At 41.7% G+C, this 27,377-nt stretch overlaps 1 protein-coding gene and 1 long non-coding RNA gene across 3 annotated transcripts; both read right to left on the bottom strand.

The window, feature by feature from the left end:
- Positions 1-1,799: 1,799 nt before the first annotated feature.
- LOC114765283 (uncharacterized) lies at positions 1,800-2,901 on the bottom strand. The gene is made up of 4 exons (XR_003742592.1): positions 2,774-2,901; positions 2,614-2,685; positions 2,417-2,507; positions 1,800-2,195 (listed from the first exon to the last, which is right to left on the bottom strand). It is a non-coding gene; the product is annotated as an uncharacterized LOC114765283 (long non-coding RNA).
- Positions 2,902-4,685: 1,784 nt separating this feature from the next.
- On the bottom strand, positions 4,686-23,236 carry cpm (carboxypeptidase M). Of its 2 annotated transcripts, none has more exons than XM_028953709.1 (9): positions 23,218-23,236; positions 22,807-22,939; positions 19,783-19,880; positions 16,187-16,356; positions 14,625-14,812; positions 14,251-14,418; positions 7,458-7,610; positions 6,682-6,830; positions 4,686-5,899 (listed from the first exon to the last, which is right to left on the bottom strand). In XM_028953709.1, exons 2-9 carry the CDS (start codon positions 22,937-22,939, stop codon positions 5,678-5,680), a joined length of 1,281 nt encoding a protein of 426 aa, XP_028809542.1. In that variant the 5' UTR covers positions 23,218-23,236; the 3' UTR covers positions 4,686-5,677. The 2 variants fall into 2 exon arrangements, with proteins under 2 accessions (XP_028809542.1, XP_028809541.1); XM_028953708.1 differs by having other exon boundaries at positions 22,807-22,973; positions 23,218-23,235.
- Between the last annotated feature and the right edge of the window lie 4,141 nt (positions 23,237-27,377).

Genomic DNA, 27,377 nt, shown 5'->3' with positions numbered 1-27,377 from the left:
CTGACTCATCCTAAGAGCTTGAATCCATAGTTTCCGAACATCTGTTTATAAGATGAATATATTACTAGAAATGTCTTTTTTTTTTTTTTTTTTAATGTTTGTAAAACATTAAACTTGAAAATGCTTACCCATGGTCCTCTCCCAGATTTCTCTTTAGATTCATTCTTTAGAAAGCAGGACTTATGCCAAACACGAGTGCAAACTACAACAGAAGTTTACATTTACAGCATTTATCAGACGCCCTTATCCAGAGCGACTTACAATCAGTAGTTACAGGGACAGTCTCCCTGGAGCAACTTAGGGTTAAGTGTCTTGCTCAGGGACACAATGGTAGTAAGTGGGATTTGAACCCGGGTCTTCTGGTTCATAGGCGAGTGTGTTACCCACTAGGCTACTACCACCCTAGTAATAGTGAAGTAATAGTGGCTTTTCAGCAAAAGATCATATTCTGTGGGTATAATTCCTAAACTGTTTAATGCACTTGCCAATTCTTAAGGGGAATACAAGTCTATTCAAGCTCATGATAAAGCATAATTCAATAATGATGAGGAAAAAAAAAAGAAAAAACAGGTTGTGATATCACAACCAGAGATGCCATTTTCCAACAGCACAATGTTCTGCCAAAGACTAGCCTAGGCGTGGAATGGATAAAACAGGCTACATTTTGGACTGTGCCTCCCTAACACTATTGAAAAATTGTGTGGCATGCTTAAAAAACACTGCAGCACAGGACATGTGACAGGGGAGCAGTGTGTGGGGACAGTGCTTTGCTCAGTGGCGCCTCAGTGGTACCTTGCCAGTTTGGTTCAATATTACCAATATTAGTGGTAGCAGGAACTCAACAAAGTTACAATCTTTAACAAGAACCCAGGACCTCTTGAACCCTAAGCGAGGATCATACCCCTAGACCAACGAGCCAACAAGCTGGGTCCTTGACCTAGATCTGCAAGAAGATTGCTCAGGTCACTCAACCGAATATTAGTTTGGGTATTAATATATACAGTGGCTTGCAAAATTATTCAGCACCTTTGAATATTTTCGACATGACAATTTTCTACATCTGTACACTGTTTAGGACAATGATTTGACTACATGGTTTAGATATTTTTCGAAGAGACTGCAGATTTCTTATAAAATTCATCTTCAACTTTATGATAAGTAATCATATTATCATCACATCATCTCTTACCTCAATCTTATCAGATTGCTGATTATCTTTGATTTCCTGAATATCCCATTGTTGAGCACTATGAGTATGACAACAATTACAAACATCACCAGAACACTGCAATCCTAAGGGACCATTGCTTTAAAATGGTACCATTTGTGCAATGGTATAAGTCAAATATAATACATGAGATGTTGTCTATGTTTAATATCTTTAAATAAAAGATCAGAGATCCATAAATTCTGTTTCACACAGTGTCCTTACTTTCTGGAATTTAAAAAAAAAAAAAAGGTTCCTAAACATTGCAACAACAAATAGCACTGATAATGTATTTTAGCAAAAGATCATTGTGCATTTAAATGTCTTTATTAATAATAAACTTTACTGAACGGTAACAATATTTCATGATACACGTTGATGTGTCATCACAAACACTAAAAATTAACATAAAAAAAAAAAATTACCTAAAATAATTTGGTGTATTAATCTAGTGAAATCATGACAGACCCAGTCAATACTCCTGTCCTCACAAACATAAAGACCCAGGGTCCTTGTAAACCAGGACTGAATTTTACACAATTTTACAAACACAGCCCTATCTCAGGTCACTAGAGACCCAGTAAATACTCCTGTCCTTGTAAGTACAGTTTCCATCACAACATACACATACACACGTTACGCTCATAAACATAGAGCCTGAAGCCTAATCATTGGTGAGGTCCTCTTTAACCCAGGGTCCTTCTAAACCAGGACTGTATTTTACACAATCTTACAAACACAGCCCTATATCAGGTCACTACAGACCCAGTAAATACAAGAAACCATAATAATAACATTAATGGTCAAGATGGTGTCCAATCAGCCCCTTTTGAACTTTATTCTCAAAATAATAAATGATTTTATCTTAACTGTACAAGAGATTTTAAAAGGCTATACACTGCATAGATATAATAAGACAAACCTTTCCCACTTGCTCTGCCATCATTGAATCACAGTCCTGCTCTTTATTCTGCAGCTCGCAAGTGTCCTAAGAACAATTTAAGGGGTTTAAATAAAATGCTTAGTGTCAATTGACATTGACACTTCCTTTAACAGCCTGTCCTAATACTGACATTTCTAATCTGGTGCTGATTATATAGTTATAGAAATAAATCCATATATACAAAGTTATATACAAATCCATAGGATACATGGTTATAGAAGCAATAATTAATGGAACTTAATGATAAAATTGTTAATGAAACTTACTGTGTCTTTATGCTTATGTTTATTGGGACAAAGCTTTAAAAACCTGTTCTGTGTACTTGGGCAGTAAAGCGGCATCTCCATGCACAGAATACTAGAAACAGAGGGAGGAAAAAGTGACAGGAATTCAGTATCTAAATACTTACATAATCCATACAATTATTTTATACAAACTATATGCATCACAATCCAAGACATACCCTTCACACTTGTTCGTCCAATACACCGCAGTCCTGGTCTTTAGCCTGTACCTGGTGCAGCTCAACAACCTTCTAAGACATTTTTTAAAACAGACATTTAAAAAACATTCCTTTAAGGAAAAAGATAATAGAAAGGCACAAAAAGTAACTTTTGAAATACCTTGCATCTCCATGACCATCAGAATCCCCATAGTTGTACATAATCTCCTCTCCAGGGCTAATATTTCTGGTAGAGAACAAACACAGGTGAGGTTTTCCATCCACAGTTATTGTCTTCATTTTGGAATTTGGACCCACATGGCCATCATTTACGAGTCGACCATAAGAGCCATCATCCAGAGCAGCATCAACACTGAAACATACATAAAGGCAGGTCTACTGAGCCGAAGGATGCAAGATGAAGAAGTCATGATATGAAACAGAAAATCATATAAATGAAGAACAACGTAACATACATACCATAGTTGCTTTCCATTGAAACGAAACTCAAATAGAAACACTAGAAACAAAGGCACTGTGGTAGACGTTCAGTCTTCTTTCACATTCATCCAGAGTTATGAGGTCACCTCTGTATTCCAAGAGGAATTCCCCAGGTACTAAACACTCCTCTACCTACAAGAAGTAAACCAAGAGTAATATAACAGAAGATCCAAGGCGATTCTGTAATCCCAGTCAATACAAAATTCCTGACTCACCTTTATCAGCGTTTATATATTTAATCTCAAATCCATTCTTGTCCTTGCACATAGATGTGAAATATGCTGCCTCCTCCTTCGGTTTTAGTTTTTTCTTTTTAAGTTTCATTGTGCCTAAGAAGAAACCATGATAGTGTATAAATGAAATATTTCTTATTACATTGCCTTTTTACTGATTAACCGCCACAATATAAAACAAAGTAATGCATCAATAAGCAAGCTTATCTTTCACATGGTAGTAGATTTTACATATAAATACTTGTTGGCCGGAGTCGCGCAGGTCCCACCTGCACTGTCACTGCCGCGGGCGACAGGGGCGACATCCCAGCGCGACACGAAGCAGGGGGGTGCTGGCCAGCGGGACATGTCGCTCGCCCGTACTGTCCCCACCGCCGCGGGGGACAAGCGATTTCCCGGCGCGAGTCGGAGACCCGCGTCCTTGTCCATCCCCGACATGTCGCTCGCCTGTACTGTCCCCACCGGCGCGACTCGGGGACCCGCGTCCTTGTCCATCCCCGACATGTCGCTCGCCTGTACTGTCCCCACCGGCGCGAGTCGGGGACCCGCGTCCTTGTCCATCCCCGACATGTCGCTCGCCTGTACTGTCCCCACCGGCGCGAGTCGGGGACCCGCGTCCTTGTTCATCCCCGACATGTCGCTCGCCTGTACTGTCCCCACCGGCGCGACTCGGGGACCCGCGTCCTTGTCCATCCCCGACATGTCGCTCGCCTGTACTGTCCCCACCTGCCAAGGATGAACCAGTCTTGTGGAGGTCCACAATTCTCTTTCTGATGTCTTGGCTGATTTCTTTAGACTTTCCCCTGGTGCCACAAAAGGAAGCGGCATGTTGAGGTGTTCCTTTAAATACATCCACAGGTGTCCTTCCAATCAACTCAAGTGGTGTCAGATAACCTATCAGATGCTTCCAAAGCCATGACATCATCATCTGGGCTTTCCCAAATAGTTTAGTAATCTTAGTGTATGTAAACATTCTCTCACACATTTTTTTGACATGACTTTTGGTTTCAACTGTATGTCACTTGTTCACTCTATTGCATTCTATTTCAACCATTTCCCCCCAAATCAACATGTTCCCCATAAATGTCAATGGAACAAACCACTTTCAGATGTAGCCTTTGGATGGCAGTAGAAGATAAGATTTGTTCATGAAGCTCAGTGCTTTTTGAGGGTATGATTTTATGTCAGCCAATGGTGGACCACTAGGAATATGGTTAAGGTTTATCATGAGATCATAGTTATGAGTGTTATTTGTTTTTGGGGAAAAACTATCAAAATAGATGGAGAAACCTGTTTATTTTGATCCAATCTAAATCAAACAATGTTAAGAAAAGGGGTCACCTCTGTGGGGTACCATCATGCATTTTCATGGTCTGGGCTAAACTTGATTGGAGGCAACATTCAGTGTGTTAGGTGAGTTTTATAACTCCACAAAAGGGACACAGAAATTGTACAGAATAGGTAATACAGTCAGTGCCCTGATGTGTGTGACATTTATGGCATTTTACCAGACACCATTATCCTGAGCGCCTTACAATCAGTAGTTACAGGCACAGTCTCCCTGGAGACACTCAGGGTTAAGTGTCTTGCTCAGGGAGACAATGGTAGTAAGTGATGTTTGAACCTGGGACTTTGTGGTCTGCTGGTTCGGAGGTGAGTGTGTACATTTACAGAAAAGAAAATTTCAGTTTCTCATAAAAGGCCTAAACACTGGACCTCCATTCTTCTTCCTTCCTCATCCTTCATTCTCTTTGCCTTTTAATACATACATTCAGTTGTATGTATTTTTACAGTCACTGACTGTAAAATTAGCAGCGTGGAGAAGGAGGTCAGCAAAAATGCACCACTTACAAACATTCTCTGAACTGCACAGATAATTAGAACATGCGATTGCACAGTACAAACTACAAATTGCAAACTGGGCTTAAATGGAAGAGACTAGACGACATCATACAGAAACAGTTGTTGAAGGCACAATATTCATATAAATCTAGTTCTTCTCAGGCACACGGGAACAGCCATAATGTCATAATGAATGGTCTGTTATAAGCACTTGGTCCAAAATATGTGTTGTGACACAGAATGATGGATTATTTGATTTTCTTTTGTATGAGTTTTTGACACATGTGAAGAACACCTGGAGCTGTGTTCTGGAATACTCCGTTACTTCCTTCCATGTCTTGAGGTCCGTAGCTAAAGAACCACTTTGGTCTCCAGCTGTAGGATAAGGTTCTGAGGTGTCCAAAGCTCAGCCATGGCATTATTCAATGGCTTTAGCAAGAGTTCTGATGAAAGACTGTTTGTATGTCCATAGATTGTGTGTCCAGAGTTTGTGATACAGGAATAACAGATTAAAAACTACACAACAGACATGCTAGAAGAATAAGTTGCGCGACCAACATGGTGCAGGAGTATCGGTACTGTTTGAGCTCTGGTGAGGCAGATGACTGTGATCCTGAACTGGGGGTCTCAAGGGCGCGCAGCTGGAAGTTGTGGGTCAGAGCAGAGAACTGTTCTGTTCCATTTGGGATGGACAGAGTCTCAGTCAGTGGCTCGTGTCCAGCAAGCGAGACCTGTGAGAGACATTGTGATCATTGTGTGTTAACATTATTCTACATTTACAGCATTTGTCATTCTACACTGTTGCAGTGCTGTGCAGTCATGTGTTGGTAATATTGAGTGTTTTAAGTTCCAACTCAAAGTCTATTGGACTATAGGTCTATTGGAGACAAGATTGGAGACAATATAATTAATTTGAATATTATTTATTGCTGACTGTCATCCAGAGTGGAAATTGTAGTCAAACACACAGCAAATGTGGATATTAACTATACTGCTCTGAGGGCATAAAAATAATATCTGCTTTTAAACACACAGCAGCTATGAACTTTGATGATATTCTTAGAGACCAATTGAGGGAGCAGAAGTACCACAAATGGATCATCGTGTGCGTGTCAAAAGCAATACAGTAAAACAACAAATAATGTAATAAATTACTTTCACGACTAAGTAAAGAGCAATTTTTTTTGACAGTAATACATTGAAGATTAATAATTTATCAGTAGCTGGTCCAACATTCATCTCATGTTTAGATTAGGAACCTGCAATGATGCTTCAACAGATTTTCTTATTTCTTATTCTCCTTGATACTCCTAGAATTTATGCTTGTATTATGATACTTTAAATTTGATAATTAATGCGTCACATTAATTTCCAAAGTAAACCTAAACCAGTCACAAAGAGTTTAGTCTGTCAATGGAAGATATATACATATATAATTCTTTTTTCACCCATATTTTTCCAACACTGTGATTCCCAATTTGCTAAATTTCCTCACAAGGGGGCGCTACCTCACCCTGAATGTATATTTTCCTGGGAGCAGGAGTCTGTAGTATTCCCCATTCATGTTTGTGCGGTAAGGTGTAAGGTTGTTTCTTCCCATCACCTTCACCTCTGCATTCAATGCAGGGGTCCCGTTGGCATCCAACACCTGACCTTTCACCCCTACAGAAAAACACAGCAACACCACAAGGTGTGAAATGGAGGCTTTCCACATAACATGCATTAACAATTCATCGCGACTCTGGTTTCTCAATATTTTTACTCGAGTTACAGACGCTCAGACAATCGGCCCTGAAGAGATAAAAGCAATTGTCATTGTTGACACAGTTACAGAGCAGCTAACATTTAAAAGAGCAGCATTATGAGATGATATGATACAGAACAGAAAGGAAATAAGAGAGTGGGAATTAGCGATGATGTTGGAGACACTGGGCTGTAGATTGTGAGGATCCTCTTGTTGCAGCTATTGACGTCAGGCACCTACAGCTCAGTCTTTTAGTTTACTGAGTACAGATGTTTGAGACAAATGGAATATTATAATGAATATCATGTTCCACCAAAGATGAGATGAGATCCAGCAAATATAATGATTGCTGAAATTGTATTTCCCTCATCCTTATTGGTCCATATACAGTGTAAACTGTGTTTCCACCTCTTGTATTTCCAGTGCTTTCCGCTAAGCTATAGTTTTCGAACATTTCGCACATTTTTTGGAAGATCTGTGTAAAGGGTGACTGGGCTGAGAATGTGAGTGTCCCAGTGGTGGGTAACTGCAGTACCAACACTTACCCAGGTGCACCTGCTTTATGTAGGCCAACAGGGCAGCACGGTTGTCCTCCCACAGGCCACGCAGCTCACTCTCAGGGGGGAACTTACAGCAGGACAGCTCTAGCGTGATCTCCAGGCACCACCCCCACAAGTAATTATAGTCCTGCATGCCTCCTGTTAACATAGGCATTAGGGGTTAGGATTCCAGTGTGCTAACCAAAATGTGTCATCTGCATTTAATTAATCACCGTTGAGTAGTGTTGAGTAGTAGGCAGTGATGAACGGCATCCAGGGAGCAGTGTGTGGGGACGGTGCTTTGCTCAGGGGCACCTCAGTGGCACCTTGGCGGATCGGGATTTGTACAGACAACCTTCTGATTGCGGGACTGCTTCCTTAACCGCTAGGCCACCACTGCCCTATTAAAGGTCCCCTATTATGAAAATTTGAGTTTGTGAGATTATTTACCATTAATATTATTTACCCCTCGCCTGTCTATGGTCCTGCAGTGGTTTGAAATGGTGATATGTACAAAAAAGTGCTTTGGCTATTCTGCTTTGCCATTCAGAGAGAGGCAGCTCAGATGGTATAATCTGCAATGTCTCCCCTTATGTCATCATTAATGCACAGGATACCTCCCCTTTGTCATGCTTTGTCCACCTAGAGAATTTCCAACCCCTCCCCTAAAAAAGTAACTCCATCGACCGTCATTGCTTCTAAATATGCAAATTTTTCAAATTGCTTGATGATTGGATGTGAAATGTTCCATCAAGTGAGATGCTGAAGAACCAGGGGGTTAATAAACCTTTTTATTTCTGGAAAAACGTAACACAACATCTTGGTTGCACCAAACAATAAGTGTTTGTGATGTCATTTCCGCAAATGAACGCTCTCTTCCCCGACCCTCCTCCTTGTTTGCATTTTACACACACACATATCGAAATGCATCTTGGGAAAGCTGATTGTATGACTGTCTAAAAGTGACTAATTCTGCACCATGGCTTAATTTCGGAAGCAGACTGCAGATACAGTATTAGGGGACCACTATAAAAAATAGGGGACATATAAAAAATAAATCATAATAGGGGACCTTTAAGGAGTGGTTCCCATCTCTCCTCGCTATGATACGGTCTTGGTGGTTTTGGACTTCTTTCACTTACGAATGATGGAGGTCACTGTGCTCATTGGGACCTTTAAAGCAGCAGATTTGGGCCTGGAGGTCTACAGACAATTTCTTTTGACTTCATGCCAGGTTTGTACTCTAACTGTCATGATCCGGACCGGCAGGGGTTACTCCGGATCCAGAGTTTTCATGTTGGTCTCGTGTAATGTTCCCAGATTGTGTGTATATTTATATAATTGTATATATGTTAGCCGTCGGGTCATTGTGCGTGTTCATGTTCCCTTGTCTCGTGTGTAGTCTGTATTAAATCGTGCAAATGCGTCCTCCTTCATCGCCATGTCCAGCCCACCCGTGACACTAACGGTCAACTGTGGGACCTTATATAGACAGGAGTGTGTGCCAAATTTTTACACTGGTGGACTCCAATTAAGCTGCAGAAACATCTCAAGGATGATCAGGGGAACAGAATGCAACTGAGCTCAATTTTGAGCTTCATGGCAAAGGCTGTGAATACTTATGTACATATAATTTCTCAGTTTTTTTATTTTTAATAAATTTGCCGAAACCTCAATGATGTTGTCATTATTGGGTGTTGTGTATTCCGAGGTAAAAAATAATTTTATCCATTTTAGAATAAGGCTGCAACATACATTACATTGCTCAAACTGAACAAGAGCTTTACAGTCTAATGCTGTAGTATTCTGTGGGGCAGGGCACTTTATTTCATTTCTTATATCTGCAGTCAGTGTTCTCATTTGTCAGTAAATTTATATTTGCTATAGAATGAACAAAAGGAACAGTTTATTAATAAGGACTGTTGAACATTTTCACAGTTTTGGATACTTTGATCTTCATGTTCTCTTTTTATTGTAATGTTTGAGTTGGACTATACAATTCAGAATTTGTTTCTTTTGTGGAGCCAACTGTTCTTAAAAATGTTTTATAAAAGTATCTAGTGCTGTTGGATTTATGACTAGTCCTTTTTCACATGAAGTTTGAAAGTAACTAAGTAACTTTTACTCAAATTAAAAAAGTAATCGAGTAATTTTTTACTTTACTCGAGTAGATTTTTGGATGGGTACATTTACTTTTACTTGAGTAGAATTTAAGCAAAGTAAAGACTTTTGATCTCCCTGAACACATGCACATTTCTCTCCTCTGGCCAGTGATGCCTTGTCCAATGTCTCCTGCCTAGCCCGGAGTGCGAGTTTCTAGGACCTGGTCAACTGGGAGGGATGTGGGTTGGGGATTTCTACGGTGATCTGTGACTGAGGCCTTGGGGCCATCCTCCCCATTGGCAACAGGCGCAGTGGGAGGCATTGTGACGCCCTGCACCACTCCAGCTGCGCCATGCTTGTCAAGCAGACACACACCAGATCACAGTCGACTACAATGCTGGAGAGCATCACAGACCACACCCCCGAACATGCCACACCTGTCCACTGCCTGTCCACTTCACGCATGTAAGATGAATTAGATTTAGCTTTAAACACACTGGGTCATTAGTATATAAAAGTTAAACCTTTTCACCTCCTTATGGAGGTCAGCACAGCCCCCCTCACAGCTTTTTAAATCCTCTAAAGACTAATAAATCTTCTTGAACAATGTAGGATTAAAAATGGACTCACATCCACAGACTGAGCTCATAGTGAGATAGCAGCAACATGAAGAACGCTCTACCTCGATACTATCAAATTATCGCTTTATTTCCCAGTGGGAAAACAGACCCTGGATCACTGTTACATCCCTTTCATTAACTGCTGCAAACCCTTCCACAGCCTGCTTTTGGAAAGATAGGAAATCAAACAGGAATAAAAATGGGCTTCCAGGATCATCTTACCTTATCTGAGAAATTTGAGTCAACATCGGAGAATTCACTGATACCAATCTATACATGAATACAATGAATACAAAAAGAAATAGTTCATTTCAGTGTTGATTTGAAACACTACAAGCAGTACAAGCTTCTGTTTGTGCTTACATTATGTTGAGCAATGATTAAGAATTCAATTTATCATTTTTCAAATATTCCAGATATTTGAATCTTCATGCACAGTAAAATAATTTGGCTTTCAAACATTTAGAAATAAATGAACAATTTCAGTGGGATATTCTTCACAACTGCACCTAATAAATTAGGTGCAAAGATGTTTCAAAAACCCTGAGACCCTTTATAATCTGGATAAACTGAAAGTGTCGAACAAAATCTTCAATTCAGGGAATGCTGAAACCAATAATATAGGCAGAAGGCATCAGGTACTGATATGACTCGAAGTGCATGTGACTGAGTAATTCCTAGTAATTCTTAGCTCTAGCACAAAAGAATTACTAGGATCAAGGAATCCAGCATTGTCAGTAGCCTCCATCCTCTCATCAGTCATAATGAGGTTGTTGCTCAATTTGCACTTCACCACAGTCACCTTTCCACCACAAATGACAGACGCACAGGACCAGTGTAATGGTGTAAAAATGGCAGACTCAAAGCACAGAAAGTCGCAATAAAAAAACAGTCTGATTTGCTTTATAATTAAATGAAACCAGAGATAAAAAACCTATTATGTAAAAAATAGATTCATTTAGGTATCAGTTTGCATTTACAAAACAAATGGACAATGATGGCAGAGTTGAGTTTCTGTTACAGTAATGCTGCAATGTTAATAAGGTCGGTTCATGTACCAAGAGACCATACTCACTCCCTCCATTCAGACTATGAATGGCAGATCCTGCATGTGGTGGACAGAAGGAGACAGAAGGAGGCATGTCAGAACGAATCCCGGCCCATCGTTTTGTCACACATGCCAGGTGCCTTGGTAACAATGTGGATAAAATGAGCCTGGAGTAATTATCTACCCTTCAGCTCTTCACTGAGACCTTAGCTTGAAGAAGACAGTAGTGATAAAGTTAAATGCTGGACACTTGTTAGAACCTGGCCTGAGGATATATCTCCACAACTGCAGGACTGGCATGTCTGTTACATCAGGATCTGCACTGAGACTGTTACCATCAATGCAATCAGGAAACCATGAGTGCGACGCAGCCAGCCTTTGGATCAGGTAACAGAGAACAGAACACAGTAGCCAGATCCAGTTTGAAAGGCATGAAGAGGGCTAAAGTTGCAAACAAAGAGAGACTCGAGTATCATGTTACAACTGGGATCCAACACAATTGTGTTTGGCAGGGCATATAGATCACTAACCACAGTAATAAACCACAGAATTGCCCAAAAAACAACCATGCCTCTGCGGCTTTGTAATAACTGACCTACAGATATGAGAGGTGAGGTCAGTCTTTAGTTCTGTGAATGCTTGCAAATATTTTAATCACTGTTCCCACCTGTCTCAAATCTGCCATTATCATCATCCAGGTACATAAACAAAGCAATACCAGGTCCTTAGTGACCACAAACCAGTGGCACTCACCCTCATTATCACTTTAAATCAGATAAAAAACCTCACCCCCACATAGGCTCTTCCCACTCTTGTCACCTGGAAGAAACTACAAACCTGCAGGCCTAAAAACAGCCATCACTGAGCTGAACTACCCCTCCCTAATACCTACTTCCATCATTAAATACAATGTTTTACAGTACATTGCACTATATGGTCAGCTCCTTGTTGTGTTAAAGTTCTTTATGAACTGAGGTGCCACTGAGCAAAGCACCGTCCCCACACACTGCTCCCCGGGCGCCTGTCATGGCTGCCCACTGCTCACTCAGGGTGATGGTTAAATGCAGAGGACAAATTTCACTGTGTGCACCGTGTGCTGTGCATCACATGTGACAATCACTTCACATTCTTCACTTTCTTCATTCTTTCTTTCTTCAGTGCATCTGGAAAGTATTCAAAGTGCATGTTCCCACGTTTTGTTATGTTCCAGCCATATTCCAAAATGGATGATATTTCTTTTTTTCCCCCTCAGAATTCTACACACAACAATTTGTTTTTAAAAACCTCAAGTAGACTTTTTTCATCTTGTCATTATGGGGTGTTATGTGTAACACCCCATAATGGAATAAGACTGTAACATAAGAAAATGTGGAGAATGCATCACTGAACAGTATGATGTCCCAGAGGTGTTCCAGAGGTGTTGAGTCAGGAGGCCAATGAGAGGTAGGGCTGCACAATTTATCAAATTTTATTCACAATCATGATTAAATTAAGATGACCATCTGCAATATTTACATTTAAATAGTGGGCTCTGCTGCATATCAAATTTCAAACCAATAGTCAGCACATCAATTCTTTCATCCTCCAGGAACTGACTGCACACGCTTGCACATGAAGCCCGACATTTTCAAGCATCAATCCCAGGACCCACTGCACTAGTAAAGGGTCTAAGGATGTCATCACGATACCAACTGGCAGTCAGGGTTCCATCGTCTATCATTTACATTTACATTTACATTTACAGCATTTATCAGACGCCCTTATCCAGAGCGACTTACAACCAGTAGTTACAGGGACAGTCCCCCCTGGAGCAACTTAGGGTTAAGTGTCTTGCTCAGGGACACAATGGTAGTAAGTGGGATTCGAACCCGGGTCTTCTGGTTCATAGGCGAGTGTGTTACCCACTAGGCTACTACCACCCACGTCTGTGTGTCCCTGCATGCATACGCCTCCCCAGACCCACACTGACCCACCACCAAATGGATCATGGTGAACAATGTTACCGGCTGCATAACATTTAGCTTTAAATTTCATGAGAATTTCATGAATAAGCACAAACCTTTAGCCACAGAAGATCCTAAAATGCAACTTTTGTTCACATATGGGATAAACATTATTACTTACGTTATTAGTCACAATTGCCCTATTTAAAACGAAATCTTGAAATGTTCACCTAACAGCAGCACTAAACCAACACTGCTAAATCCAAGTTCACATTGAATAATGTGGGGAACTTCTGGTTCCTAGGCAGGTGTGGTACTCACTAGGCTACTAACACCACACGACTGTATTTATTTCAGTTAACAAACCGAAAAGTATTTCTATAGTTATCATCCCATGCTGTCTCTGTTTTATATATACTGGCATCAATAAGCAGCGTTCACTGTCAGAGCACATGACAAGTTAGACCTTATCAGGGCTCTTAGTCAAAATCTATAGAAATGGAACAAGAATTGCTGGTGTCTTCCTCCTGTAAGTCGCTTTGTATAAAAGCGTCTGCAAAATAAAGTAAAGTAAAGTAATCTTATGCCTCTATGACCTTGCCCCTATAATAATAGCAGCTGTCTATTTTTGTGAGATTGTCTGTGTTATTTTTTTATGCTAATAATTTTTCCAGCAATGGAGTACGTTTCATTCTTCTGTAGAGATCTTTTGCTTGATAATGGCCGAAGGATGACTAGCAAAAGAAATAGGAAAGAAGCAGCTCTCTCTATCCCTTATGTGGCTTTCGGTGGCAGGATAAAGCACAGGGACAGAGGCAACTCGTCACATTTAACTAACAACGTCCATCCCTGACACAAATACTACTCCCATGATTCCTGCTATACCACTATTGTTATTAACCATATCGGCATTTCTACACCATATTAAAACATCATCTAATTGCCATCATTAATCTTTCAATAAATAATTTTTTACACCTTGTAAGATTACAATTACATCTTTTTTTTAAAATCCTTCCTCCCCAACACTGGGGATGAATGTACAGTGTTAGTGGTTTACACTGGTTATCAGTAAATGGACTTACCGGCAAGGGCATACCAGTAGAAGCCATTGGTGAAGCCCAGGGGGAAGTTTACATCATTGCAGACATTCCCATAGAACATGCGTGCATGGCTGATGGAGTACGTCTTAGCGAGGTGGACAAACACGTCATTATCTGGGGAGACGCTGGCATCATTCTGCAGCTCACTTCCTGGAACGCAAACAGAGGAGGAGTTCATCGGCTCAACAGCTGCACTACTGTTCGCAGTCTAATACAGAATAAACCATTTTAAGGTGGAATTCAGCAGTGAGATAATCCAGCACTGCGAGAACGGGACGTTATTTCCCCTGCTTTGATGCTGTCTGAGTAAGTGTTAGCAGGTGTGTATGAGTGTCGTATGTGTGTATATGACGCACCACCATTACTGTTGTCATAGGGGTAGCTGGCCACCACCGCACCCCCATGCAAGTTGGCCGAAAGTACGAACATCTCGGTTTTCAGCCACTTCATCACAGCTTGCACTTCCACTTCCTGTCCCTGCTCCTCGTTGCCTGAGAATGCATCTGGAAAGTTTCGGTTCAGATCTTGACCGTTCTTGTTGTACCTGCAAGAACAGCATTGGATAAATGGCAACGTTGTAGCCCTCAAACAATATTGTGGTTTAATAATAATATGAATATAATGATATGAGTGAAAGAGACTGCGGTGGTAGTAGTATATTGAGAGGTTGAGAGGTCAAATATTACAGCTTCCTTATATTTCACTTTTCCTTCAGTTCACTTCTATCTTTGTGAGCCAGGTTTTGCTCAGCATGACTAAGCAACAACCCGGTTTTACTGTAGTGGACAGTTAGAGCAAAGCGCCCTTTGATGCTTTCATCAGAGTGATTTCACATCCTGTCATGTCTGCAGATTATTTCCTTTTCGGTCAGATACAGCAGATAAGCATCCTGTTGTGACCAAATGGAAAAATAATATTCAACTGGAAAAGGAAAAAAGTGAGCTGCTTAATTTCCTGCATGCAGCTGGTCTTTTATTTATTCCATTTATTCCAGACTTTCTTTTATTCCATTTTATTCCACTCGACATTTCCCCATGTATTTACTTATGGCTGGTAGTAGCCTAGTGGGTAACACACTCGCCTATAAACCAGAAGACCCAGGTTCAAACCCCACTTACTACCATCGTGAAACCTGAGCAAGACACATCAGGTTCAAGACTGGAGCCCGGACGCAAACTCATGGTCTTTGAGGTGTGAGGCAACAACAGTAACTGCCATGCCACTGTTCAGCCACTGTACATCCATAATTTCAAAAATCAAAATCAATCAGACTCAAGTTTTGACACAAATGAAACAAGTAAGAGTAAATTATTACAGGACATGAATCATACACAGTCTCTCTCTCCCTTGGCCCACCATGCCACACAGCCCATTTCAGTTCTTGTTGAAGTCAGCCTAGAAGAGTAATTAGAGACCAGGACGCTATACTTGACTGCAGAACTGTATATAGAACAGATGAATGTGTATACAGCAGCAGCGGATATTTCTGTCCACTGGTCCCACGTGTTGACATTTCCTCAGCTATGCTCACCCTGATACATTAGCAGATAACAATGACACGGAAAATCAGTGTAATTCAACTGTAATCAAATGGGAGAGGGTCCAGTCATGCAGAAAATGAACAACAACAAGTGATATATCTATTCAGAGTAATGAAGCAGAGGAAACTGTGCAGTAGGTGTAGACTAATCACTGGATTAAATTCTCATCCGACAGTCATATACGCCCGGAGTTTACCATTTCCCATGCATTATTGTTGTAATCAGAATTTTGACATTTCTGCACAGCTTCCTGCGGTGATCAGAAGAGTCTGGAAGGTGTTTCAGGACTGGGTGGCTGCTTCAGATTTACTTCCATTTCATTAACAGTGCAATTACAATGGGTGTGGTGGCTGACACAATAAAACCAGAATTCGAACCTGCCCACAGTGTTGTAGCAGTCCCGTTCAGACGCCTCAAAGCCGTCGGGGTTCATGGAGGGGAGGATGTGCACCCGGACGCTGGTGAGGAGTCTGGTCACAAAGGAATCACTTCCATAACCCTGTGTCAGGTAATCAATGAGCTGGAGTAGCATCACGCGACCTACAACCTACACACACACACACACACACACACAATCAAATACTGATCCAGTTCATCAATGCCAGCCTGAGATCATTTAATTATCAATTATTTTGCCATGTTTATGCAGAAAATGAAACTAAATTAAACTAGTATCACAAAGATAGGAAGGAATCAGGAAAGGAGCAAAAGCCCAGATAATCGCCTGGTCTCCTCCCTAGCTTTTCATCATTGAACAGGTCCTTTCTGTGGACATATGCTTGGGTTGAGTGTTTTGTATTTGGAGAATGCCCTGAAACCCACAGGCACCTCAATACATTGTATGAATGAAGGGTGTGATGCCTGAAAAAACGAACGCAGTATTTGAATCCTTTAAAGCAGCTTCTTCTCAATTTTCCATTTGTCCTGTCAGTGTGTTGGTTACTCTCTATGCATCGACATCCAGATTTGTTTCAATTTTAATATTATACTGAACGTTTTCCACCGTGGACATTCTAACTTTTTTTGTCTTAATGTATCATATTAAATCATAAGTTTTAGACCCAAAATAATTTATATTTGCTTAATGTCAAACTAATGTGTGAGAGAACTTTTTAGAGAATATTTTACTACTTTTTTCAAAGCCAAAAGTTTACATACATTTGCTTAGTATTTGGTAGAATTGCCTTTAAACTGAATGACTTGACTTTGGGTTTCCTTCCACAAGCTTCTCGCAACAGTTTAATGGAATTTTGGCCCATTCCTCCTGACAGAACTGGTGTAATTGAGTCAGGTTTGTAGGCTTTTCAGCTCTGACCACAAATTTTCTATGGGATTCAGATCAGGGCTTTGTGATGGCCACTCCAAAACATTGACTTTGTTGTCCTTAAACCACTTTGTAACCAATTTGCTTAGGATCATTGTCCATTTGGAAGACCCATTTGATCATTGTCCATTTGGAAGACCCATTTGCGCCCAAGCTTTAACTTCCTGGCTGATGACTTGAGATGCTGAATATTTCAACATACTGTTCTTTCTTAATAATGCCATCTATTTTGTGATGTGCACCAGTCTTTTTATATGTCTTTTTTATATGTTTTTATATGTATTTTGTATACAGTGTATGTAAACTTTTGGTTTCAACTGTACGAGGGGGCAGACAGAAGAGTGAAGGGGTGGGGTGGGGTGCTCTGGATAACTGCTTTCGTAATGTAACTGGATTGCACTTTGTCAGGTTCCTACCCTAAGACTTTTCCAACTTGGATGTTCCACCTGAAGGCTGAGCTTAGGAGCAGTGGTGGCCTAGTGGTTAACGAAGTGGCCCCATAATCAGAAGGTTGCCAGTTCGAATCCCGATCTGCCTAGGTGCCACTGAGCAAACCACCGTCCCCACACACTGCTCCCCGGGCGCCTGTCATGGCTGCCCACTGCTCACTCAGGGTGATGGGTTAAATGCAGAGGACAAATTTCACTGTGTGCTGTACAGCTGTGTATCACATGTGACAATCACTTCACTTTCACTTTAAAAAAAATAGGCGACTTTGGCACGTATGGTTACACTATGTGATTTTCCACTATAAAGAACTTTTCTCCCTGTTGTTCCAGTCATGATTAGTAGGCGAGAGTCCATTAAAAAGGTTCTATGTGCTGCTACTTGAACTTCAGTTCTGTGTTTGGACTGTAAAGACAAACCTCACGACAGGCGACGGTTGTGGGTTGTGGCCTGGTCGGGAGCAATTGGATGCTTAACTGGGGATCTGCACAAAATCAGAGCTACTGTGGTAAATCTTGGGTTTTTACTGTGGGTAATCTATTCTCAACTTTCTCAACTTCTAAAAGTTTGATTTACGGGGGGATGTTTGTTTAAGGGGTATTGCCCCCTTCTTGCCCCAGCGTAGTGCCGGCCCCATTTTTCATACTCATTGTGTGCAGCTTCATTTCTGTTTTGACAGCTATGGGGAAGATGGAATTGAAGACTGGAAACCTCCTGTAATTCATCATGTCACCACCAGGTTTACTTGTCCTCTTTCTTCTGTCCAGACATCACACCAAGAACGTTTCTAGCTGTCTTCTTCACCACTATCTGGTAACTCTTCCCTGCCACCCAGTGCTTATCTTAACTCCTCCCTGAACTCCATCGTACAGTTTTCCTTCTTCAGTCTCCACCACATGATCTTTGTTTCCTCCTCTTCATTTCCTGACTCATCCAACAAACCAAATTCAAAATTCCTATGGCTTTTTAAAGTGCCTTATCTTATCAAGACAGTCAATTCAAATAAAATCAAATAAAATCAAGTGTTAACATGGGGCATGTTAACAATGCCAGATCTCTGAAATCTGAACCCTGCCACTATTCTTCATATGGCATGTGATGGGGAACAACATGACTGGAACTGTTTGTTGATGGGTCAGCATCTCTCAACATGTCTAAACCAAGTGGGCTACATTAACACCTTGGTCAGCCCCTTCTGTTTTTCCTTATTAAAATCCCACAAACCTACTGCATACATTTTGCAAAAGAAGAGGGTTTCACTCTCTACAGTTAATTTGACCATTGAAGGAAATCCATAGTAAATTCCCATCTTTAAGGGCACAAACACCAGAAGGGAGATGTTATAATATTGATACAGATCATATGGCGGTTGCTAATAATAAAGTCCAGTCAATTCAGATATAACTGAAAATGGTAATCACCGACCCTGACACCATTGACAACATTTGCAGGCTCACTCTACCCTGGAAGGGGGTCCCTCTCTGTATCACTCCTTCCCAACGTTTCTTCCTTCTTTTTTGTGTGGAATTTTTCCTTGTGTGCAGAAGGGTCAAGTGTGGGGGGTGTCAAAGCCCATTGAGATATACTGTATGTGATTATGGGCTATATAAGAAATAAATGTTGTTGATGTTATGTAATGTATGTAAATTATATAGTTAAATAATGCATGGACATTATTAAACTAAGTCAATTAGGAATTCATTAGAAGGTCCGTGCCATCAGGTCATTTGTTAAAATGGGTTGCTATACATTTCTAAATTAGATACTCTTAAATACTTGCTGCCACACACTAAACAAACACTACTGACCTCTCTCTCTCTCTCTCTCTCTCTCACACACACACACACAATCTCTGCATGGTCCAGTCTGGGTCACACTCTGCTGCTTTTCGTCTTTGGAACTGGTGTAGTGGGGGGATGTCTTTGTGCTGCAGCCACTTTTCCCACCAGCTTCAAACACCCACCCCCACCCACCCTCCCAAATGCAGCCATGTTGTGATGTTCCCACATGTCCATTTATGGATGCTGTCCATCCTCCTTCCAGATTTAGCTGCATCGAAGGGGAGACATTGGACATGCTCAACTAAGTCTCCATTGTTGAACATGGAACCAGTGACACACACTGGACTGTTCAGCTCAGGATGGATGATGAATGCAGCAGTGGATGGTGGTGTTTATTTATGGAGAGCAGCAGAAAACCTACCTCATTTCCATGCATGTTGCCAACGTACTTGAATTCTGGAATTCCTATTCTGTGCTCCTTTGGATATTTACTGAGGACCAGGACCCAGAGATCTCGTCCTGCCAAACAAAGCAAAGAAAGACACTCTTTCCATAGATTTTATTTACCACTTTAATAACGTCTTATTTTCACGTCCTCTTTCACTCAGTTCCACAGTGTTTCCCACAACTGCCTTGCACCTGGCAACCCAAGTCCTTCCAAGGCACCATTCTGAAGGGGACGTGGTCTGCGACTCTCAGAGCAAGCCTGAGCATGTCGGCACTCGGCATGTCAGCGGCAAAAAATCCTTAATACACAAGAAGTCTGTAGAGTTATATGCCGAGATGTTCAGTATGGATAAGAGTGTTATTCTTCAACACTTCCACTTTCCACCACTTGACTCAAGATGAGATGAGAGACGTTACAGAAGCAGCTGGTGTCCTGGATTAGCTCTGATCATCACAGGCGCTCAGATTAAGGTTACCATGACAGCTCTGTTTCCTGATTCAGTAGTCGGACTAGAATGGGGAAACGTTTTACAAGAAACCCATTAACCACAACAAATTGTCCAGTGTGTGGTGGGAGCAGATGGATTTACTGAGGTCTTAAAATGAAGCAGGAGCCCACCAATCTCTCATACAGGATGATCCTGCTGAGCGCAGGTGAGATGGGGGCTTTCGCAGTGGACAGATGGACAGATGAATGCTAGATTAGTGACAGACAGCACTTTGGTGAGTTTGCAGTGATTCAGGTCTGTGGACGTGGACACCGGGCGAAGGCTGGGCGGAGGGGGAGGAGGAGCCTCACCGGAAGGCGGCATGCTGAATACCAGCTTTGTGCACAGTGGTGGATGAATCTGGTCCACTGGGACGACCAGGGAAAATGCCACTGCTACTGATAGCGAACCTGAGACCCACATTTTACTTTCAAATCAGGGAGGATTGTAGATGTGTGTGACAGCAATGCATGCTGGGTAAACATGTCGGCTTCTGGCTCTGAGTTTAAGATTGGCTTGGCGAACATGCATCATGGTGGAAGGTCTGGGGAGGTGCAGCCTACATTCCAGAAGTGCTGCTTGCAGCAGTGCCGTCAGGTAAATGAGGTAAGGCTGAATGCGTGTGTGTGTGCCTGGACCTGTTCCTGAACACACATTCAGACTGAGGTACCCAGCACAAAGACCTGGCCATCCCGGGCATTTAGGAGAATTATCACAGACCTCGCCAGGAAATACAGTATTAACTACAGGCGTGTGTGGAGAGCGGAGTGATCTGTAATGATATCGCCTTGTTAGGGACTCTACAGACAGTCAGAATAATCTAACTATTAACAAACTATCTGGTTCTTTAACTCACTGTGAGAATTTGATTAGGGGCCAACTTCCCATCAACAGTTCTATTTTTGGAGCATGATCACTTCATACACTGTAAATTAGGGGTGTACAGTACGCAGAGACCTTCCACCTAAGGCGTGCTTTTGTTCGGGACAGTGACAGAACCACCAAAGTGCCACTGAGGTCCCCTGGATCTTGGTACCGTCCCCACACACTGCTCACCAAGGGTGATGGTTAAATACAGAGGACACATTTCACCGTGTCACCGTGTGCTGCATTTAGAATTTTATAGTATGCTACAGGTCCAGCAGGGTTAAAAACCGGTAAATCCTATTTCTTTTCGTAAACAACTCATCTTAACAAATTTCTTAAATAGCTATTTTCTTCTATTAAACAGTGATTTACTGAATTAAGCCAGTCAATACTGCTGCAAACTACTACTAATAAATAAAAATCAGGATAAATATTCTATCAGGTAAATCACCAATATTTTTTTTTTAATTAAGGCTTGGTTGACAATTAGTCATTTAGTGAACCATCTATTTTGCCATAACGCTGCCATATTCAAGACATGTATGAAAGACACTGCTTTTAGAAGACAGTGGACGTTTTTCCTTAATGAAGAAAAAATGATTAAAGTTCTTGTTCACAAGAAGAACAAGCATCCATCATAATCAAGATACAAACCCCGCTCTGGATCAAATAGATAAGCAGCATCACGGTTATACTGTTCTAATTTCATACCATCACCATCACAATCATCACAGCAATCCCACTTACTGGGACAGTCCCCCTGGAGACACTCAGCCTGAAGACACAAGAGAGGATGGAACCTGGAGCTTTGTGGTTGTCTGGTTAACAGGTGAGTTACAACCCTCCCTGTGAGATCTCTGTATGACCAAGTGAACCGTGAGGGTTCAGGTCTAAAACATATTTTTCTTTTCTCTTTTCCAGGGGGATGAATAAAAAAAACTGAGACATGGCTTCAGTATGACATTCAACATTAAATGAAACATATTGCTCCTGAATTGTTAACAGGATCATGGACGCCCATGGTGCTGAAAACGATAATACGATATCAGCTTTCTGATAGAAGGGTGTGAGAACACACAAGAGAACTGTGTGGCGGCAAGCTGGTCAGTGTGGCCACCACCTAACGCACCTGGATTGTGCATCTGGACCAGGACCACAGAGAAATGGAAGAAGATGGCATGGTCTGATGAATCACATTTTCATTTGGATGGCCAGATGTGTGGGCATGGCTTACAGGGGGAAGACGTGCACTATGGGAAGAAGGCCAAATTTATAGGACAGTGTGATGCTTTGGTAGGCAAGTGTAAATGTTCCTTACCAAGTACACCCATTCAACTGAGGTCAGATCTCACTTTCATTGCGCCCTGCTGCACTGAGGAACACAACAAGTTTGACTTCTCCTTCCAGTTCTCTTGATCTCAATCTAATCAAGCATCTGTGGGATGTGCTCATTCATGAAGGCATCACCTCGCCAAGCCACAAAATACATCTTTGATAATAAAAAAGGAGCTTATGCATGGTGTCCAAGAAAAAAGCTGATCCTAACTGTGAGCAAGTGCAATGGAACATCTGACCTCAGATCCATCTCCACCCAACCCAACCAGACCAGACCGAGCAGCATTCATCAGCTTGGGTGTAGTTACCTTCCACTGATTTCCCGATGCTGTACAGATGTGTGAAGTCTGAGTAGTTTTGGCTGATCTCGGTCAGGTACTTCTCTACCTCCACTGAGTTGTGGTAGCGTAACTCCAGACACTGAATGAATGAGAGCAGCATCTGAAGAGTCCAGACCAGTGTAAACAGAACCATCCTGGAATCGGAATTTACAGACATATACAGGTATATAATGCAGTCCCACAGACAGATATGTTACATACGGAGCAGACTGGTAAACAGGACAACATGCAGAATATCCTTCTATATTTTACCAATATTTACAAAAAATAAGTTCAGTTCTTCTTTTACTCATTTTGGGTTCAGCACCAGAATTAATGTATCATCGTAATTGAAGGCATCCATGTAATTGTCCGGATATTAAAACGTCGTGATCTTACCTTGATTCTGTATGAAGTCCCGGTGTAACGCTGCGCGGTGACGCTGCGGCGCTCCGCCGTAAATCTCCGGCGGGGCGGGGCTTCCGAGGCGGCGGAGCTGCGTAACTCCTCCCACCGCCCCACAACGCCCCGCCCCGTCTAAAGCCGGCGCACCAGGACCACGATCGGCGTAATCAAACCCATGTATTAAAAGTTCTACACTCTACTGCATTATCATTTTAATCTTACACAACAGCCACAATTTTAATATTAATGTAATCGCTGATAATGGCCAGAATACTGAAATGGATGTTTCACTGCATAAAAACAGCCTCCACCAGAAAGCTTTTACCAGCTATTTTAAAAATGTAATGAAAATATGATTGTTTTTAACTATTATTAGTTGATTTTCTACAAAAAGTCACATATAAATGTACTGGTTTAGTGCATTTGATTTGAGGACGAGGACCTGCTCCACCCAGCTTCACAGCTGGCACACGTTCTCCTGTCACCCACCTAACTGGCAATCAGAGATACTGCCCTCAAATTTTAGCTCCCAAATGTTTGGCTTAAAAAATATTTTTACAACCAACCAATCCAGGTCCCGGATTTTCTCCCGTATGAAGCAGAGGAGAAGAACATCTGAGAAGAGCTCCTCCAGTCGAGGAGCGCTGGAAGACCGCCCGTGGGGATGAGGATACGACCCCCGTAAACTGCTGGAGACGTTTCTTCCCAGTGATACAGGGGTCAAGACATGGTGGGCTGCGGCGGCCCTCCAGAGGGGCGGAGAGCTAAAGATGAGAATCCAGAAGGCAAGCCCATGGGGGGGGGGGGGGGGGGGGGGGGGTGGGGGGGGGGGGGGATGGGGCTCTGTCATGGCCGGGTGCAGCTGGGGACACAGCTGGCACCAATCAGCTTGACAGCAGGGCTCCAGCCATGGACAGGAGTGGCATAAATGGCTGGAGCCCTGTTATAAGGACCTGCTGGGCAGCAGACGAATGCGGCTACATTAATGTGGTAACTTCCCTTACCTTTGTTTTGGTGTATGAACCACGGCAATCGCCACACGCCTGTGGGCTAATTTTCGTTTCCCGTGTTTTTGGGCGCTTCCTTCCCCCGTCAGCCAGTGGACGTGACAACAACAAAAGTAGGTGCAGTTCCTGAGCCAGGTAGGTATGTTAAATACTGTGTGTAGAAATTTTTTTTCAAACCAGCAACCTTCTGATTACAGGGCCGCTTCCTTAACCGCTTGGACACCACTGCCCCAAAACTCCTGAGCGGGGTTCTTACCACTATACTAACAAAGTCATGTGACTGGCAGTGCCACAGAAATGGGACAAATAGGACAAGATGGCCGCTCCTAGATCCCTCAGACATTGGAATCCAGCTCAATTCACCTCCACCTCTCCAGTAAAGTCGTTCATTTTTTCCTGCCTGTTTTCCTGTCCTACCTCCCGCCTTCTCATCTCTTGTTTGCTGTTTTTTTACGTGAATTAAGATTAACGTTGTGATAGTTCTTCCTTGCGCTTCCTCCACACTGGAGGTTTCATTATCATGTACAGGTGCACACTGTACTGTCTCGCCTTGTTTTTGGGGCACATGGAAAATAAATTGAGTTGAAGGTGGAAAAATGGGTTAAACATCATAAGGTGCTCTGATGGCAACAGGGTAGAAGCTGTTTAGTCTGTTTGTCCTGGTTTTAATGCTACTGTACCTCTTGCCTGATGGCAGCATTTGGAACAGGTCATGATCAGGATGTGAGGAGTCCTTCATGATATTTTGTGTTCTTTTGAGCCACCAAGAGTTGTGCTGTTTATCCAGAGAGGGTAGAGAACCCAATTGTGTTCAGGAGCAGGTTATTGTCTGTGCACCACGCTGTCAGCAGCTCCACCTCATGCCTGTCGGCAGACTCGTCTCCTCCTGAAATAAGCCTCACCTCAGGGGTGTTGTCGGCTAACTTGACGCTGATGTTGCTGTTGTGGACGGGGGACACAGTCGCGTGTGTACAGTGTGAAGAACAGGGGGCTCAGCACACAGCCCTGAGGAGAGCCAGTGCTGACACTGATGGCCGAGAAGATATGAGGGCCCACCCTGACCCTTTATGTGTGGTCTGTCAGGAAGTCCTTAATCCAGAGACAGGTGGAATATGGGAGTCCCAGATCTGACATCTTGCACATCAATCTGTCAGCGAGGATGGTGTTAAAGGAAGAGCTAAAGTCCATAAAGAGGAGGCGTGCGAAGCTCCCCTGGGGCTCCAGGTGGGACAGGGTAGCATGGAGAGCAACAGCTACAGCATCCTCTGTAGACCTGGGAGGGAGACATGAAGGACATGATATGACTCTGGACCAGTCTCACAAAGCACTTCGAAGCCTGTGTGATTTAAAAACATTTCAATCATTTCAAACAGTCTGGAATGGAAATACAGTCTGGAATGGATGTTGAATATTCATGAGTCTATAAGGTAACACATTTCGTTGTGTGCACCATGTGCTGTGCTGCAGTGTTTCACAATGACAATCACTTCACTTTCACTTAGAAATGGGTGTGACTTAAAGAAAATGTTGCTTTTGTCTGTTCTAGGTCTTCTATAATTGCATTACGTAAAAACTAAACCTAGATTAAATTATTCATGGATAAATCTGACTAAAATAAGACTAAAACACGAAGACTTTTAGTCGACTGTGACTAAGACTAATAAAGACTAAAATGGCATCTTGACGCAAAGACTGGATTAAAATAAAATTAAGACAAGCCGCCAAACACAACTATTTTTGAATTATGAGATTTTTTAAATATTAAAATATTGACTTAAGTTTAAAATGTTTACCATATTTGGCACCCCTTGTGGGCACACACACCTCAAGATTATTACATTCAAACATCATTAGGAAAAGCTACTGCTACAAAGAAAACACTTATTCAAAAAGCAGCCTGTTTATCTTTTTTAAAAATGACCTAAAACAATTTAAATAGGACAACCCAGAAAATCAATATCAGACAAGACATGTCTTTACGAAATTAGTCCTGTATTAGGATGAACATAAACACAATGTTTTATCAAATGCATTTACTATAGACAAATCCATACCTGTAAGCAGTTACAAATAGTTTTCTATCTGCCTGTCAACAATGACAAACGAGAGGGCAGTGTATAAAATGATTAATGCCAATGCACTTAATGCATCTGGCATTTCAAGAAGAATTTATCTAGAACACCATATGTTGTCAGCTGCCAGTTAGTAACACTTTTAATTTTTTTTTTTTTAAGTGAAAAGTACTGAAAACCAATGAACCAACAGTCCACAATACAACAAGAACAGATTCTTACAGACCTTTAGCATTCAAAGACTGAAACTATTTTACAAAAAAAAACGATTTGGTCTACAATCAGACATTGATGCGACTTGGACTCACAGGGAATTCACAGTTGCTGCCTTTTTCTGGAACAGCTTCCCTGGCTTCTTGGAAACAACCCTCCCCTGCTTGGCCTTTGCTCCCTTCTCAGGGATGATCCCAACAAAGCATCTAATTTATTATTAGAAAGAAACACACACACTAAAATCAACCTTAAAATGACATTCTATCAGACTGGGCAGGATCTAATATACATGTTTAGGTCTGTGGCCATACTAACCTTACTTACTTCACAGATGACATGGTCAGTGTTGGGAAGGTTACTTTTAAAATGTATTCCGTTCCAGATTACATGCCCCAAAATGTAGTTTGTATCGTATTCCGTTAAGTTACTCAATGTGAGTAACATATTCTGAATACTTTGGATTACTTAATATGTAGTCATGCTTCTTACAACTACATGAATTTAGCAATCACAGATAATAAAAAAGCCCTGTTTTTCCTTAACCATTTCTTTATTTATAAAGCCAAACATAAAATATGCTATTGAAAAGTATTTACTGTTATGGTCACCAACATATTCCATCACATAGTTAAAATAAAAAGTAGCCTTTAACAAGGAAAAAAACAACATTTTCAATTACCTTCTTCCTGAATAGGACAAAGAACTTACTTCCAGATGTTTCTTTAGGTTGGATGTGGAGTCTTTTGACGCTGAGAGCAGCTTGGTTGCTGGCAAACAGAGTTTGCATTGCATGGTCAGATTCACCCATCCCTTTCTTCTTTAAATGTGAAGTGGTGTAGGAATTTTCAAGTAAGAAATGCAT

Source organism: Denticeps clupeoides, chromosome 15 (genome assembly GCF_900700375.1).
Source record: "Denticeps clupeoides chromosome 15, fDenClu1.1, whole genome shotgun sequence".
In the NCBI taxonomy this organism is placed as follows: Eukaryota; Metazoa; Chordata; class Actinopteri; order Clupeiformes; family Denticipitidae; genus Denticeps; species Denticeps clupeoides.
This window is presented reverse-complemented; position numbering and strand designations above follow the sequence as displayed.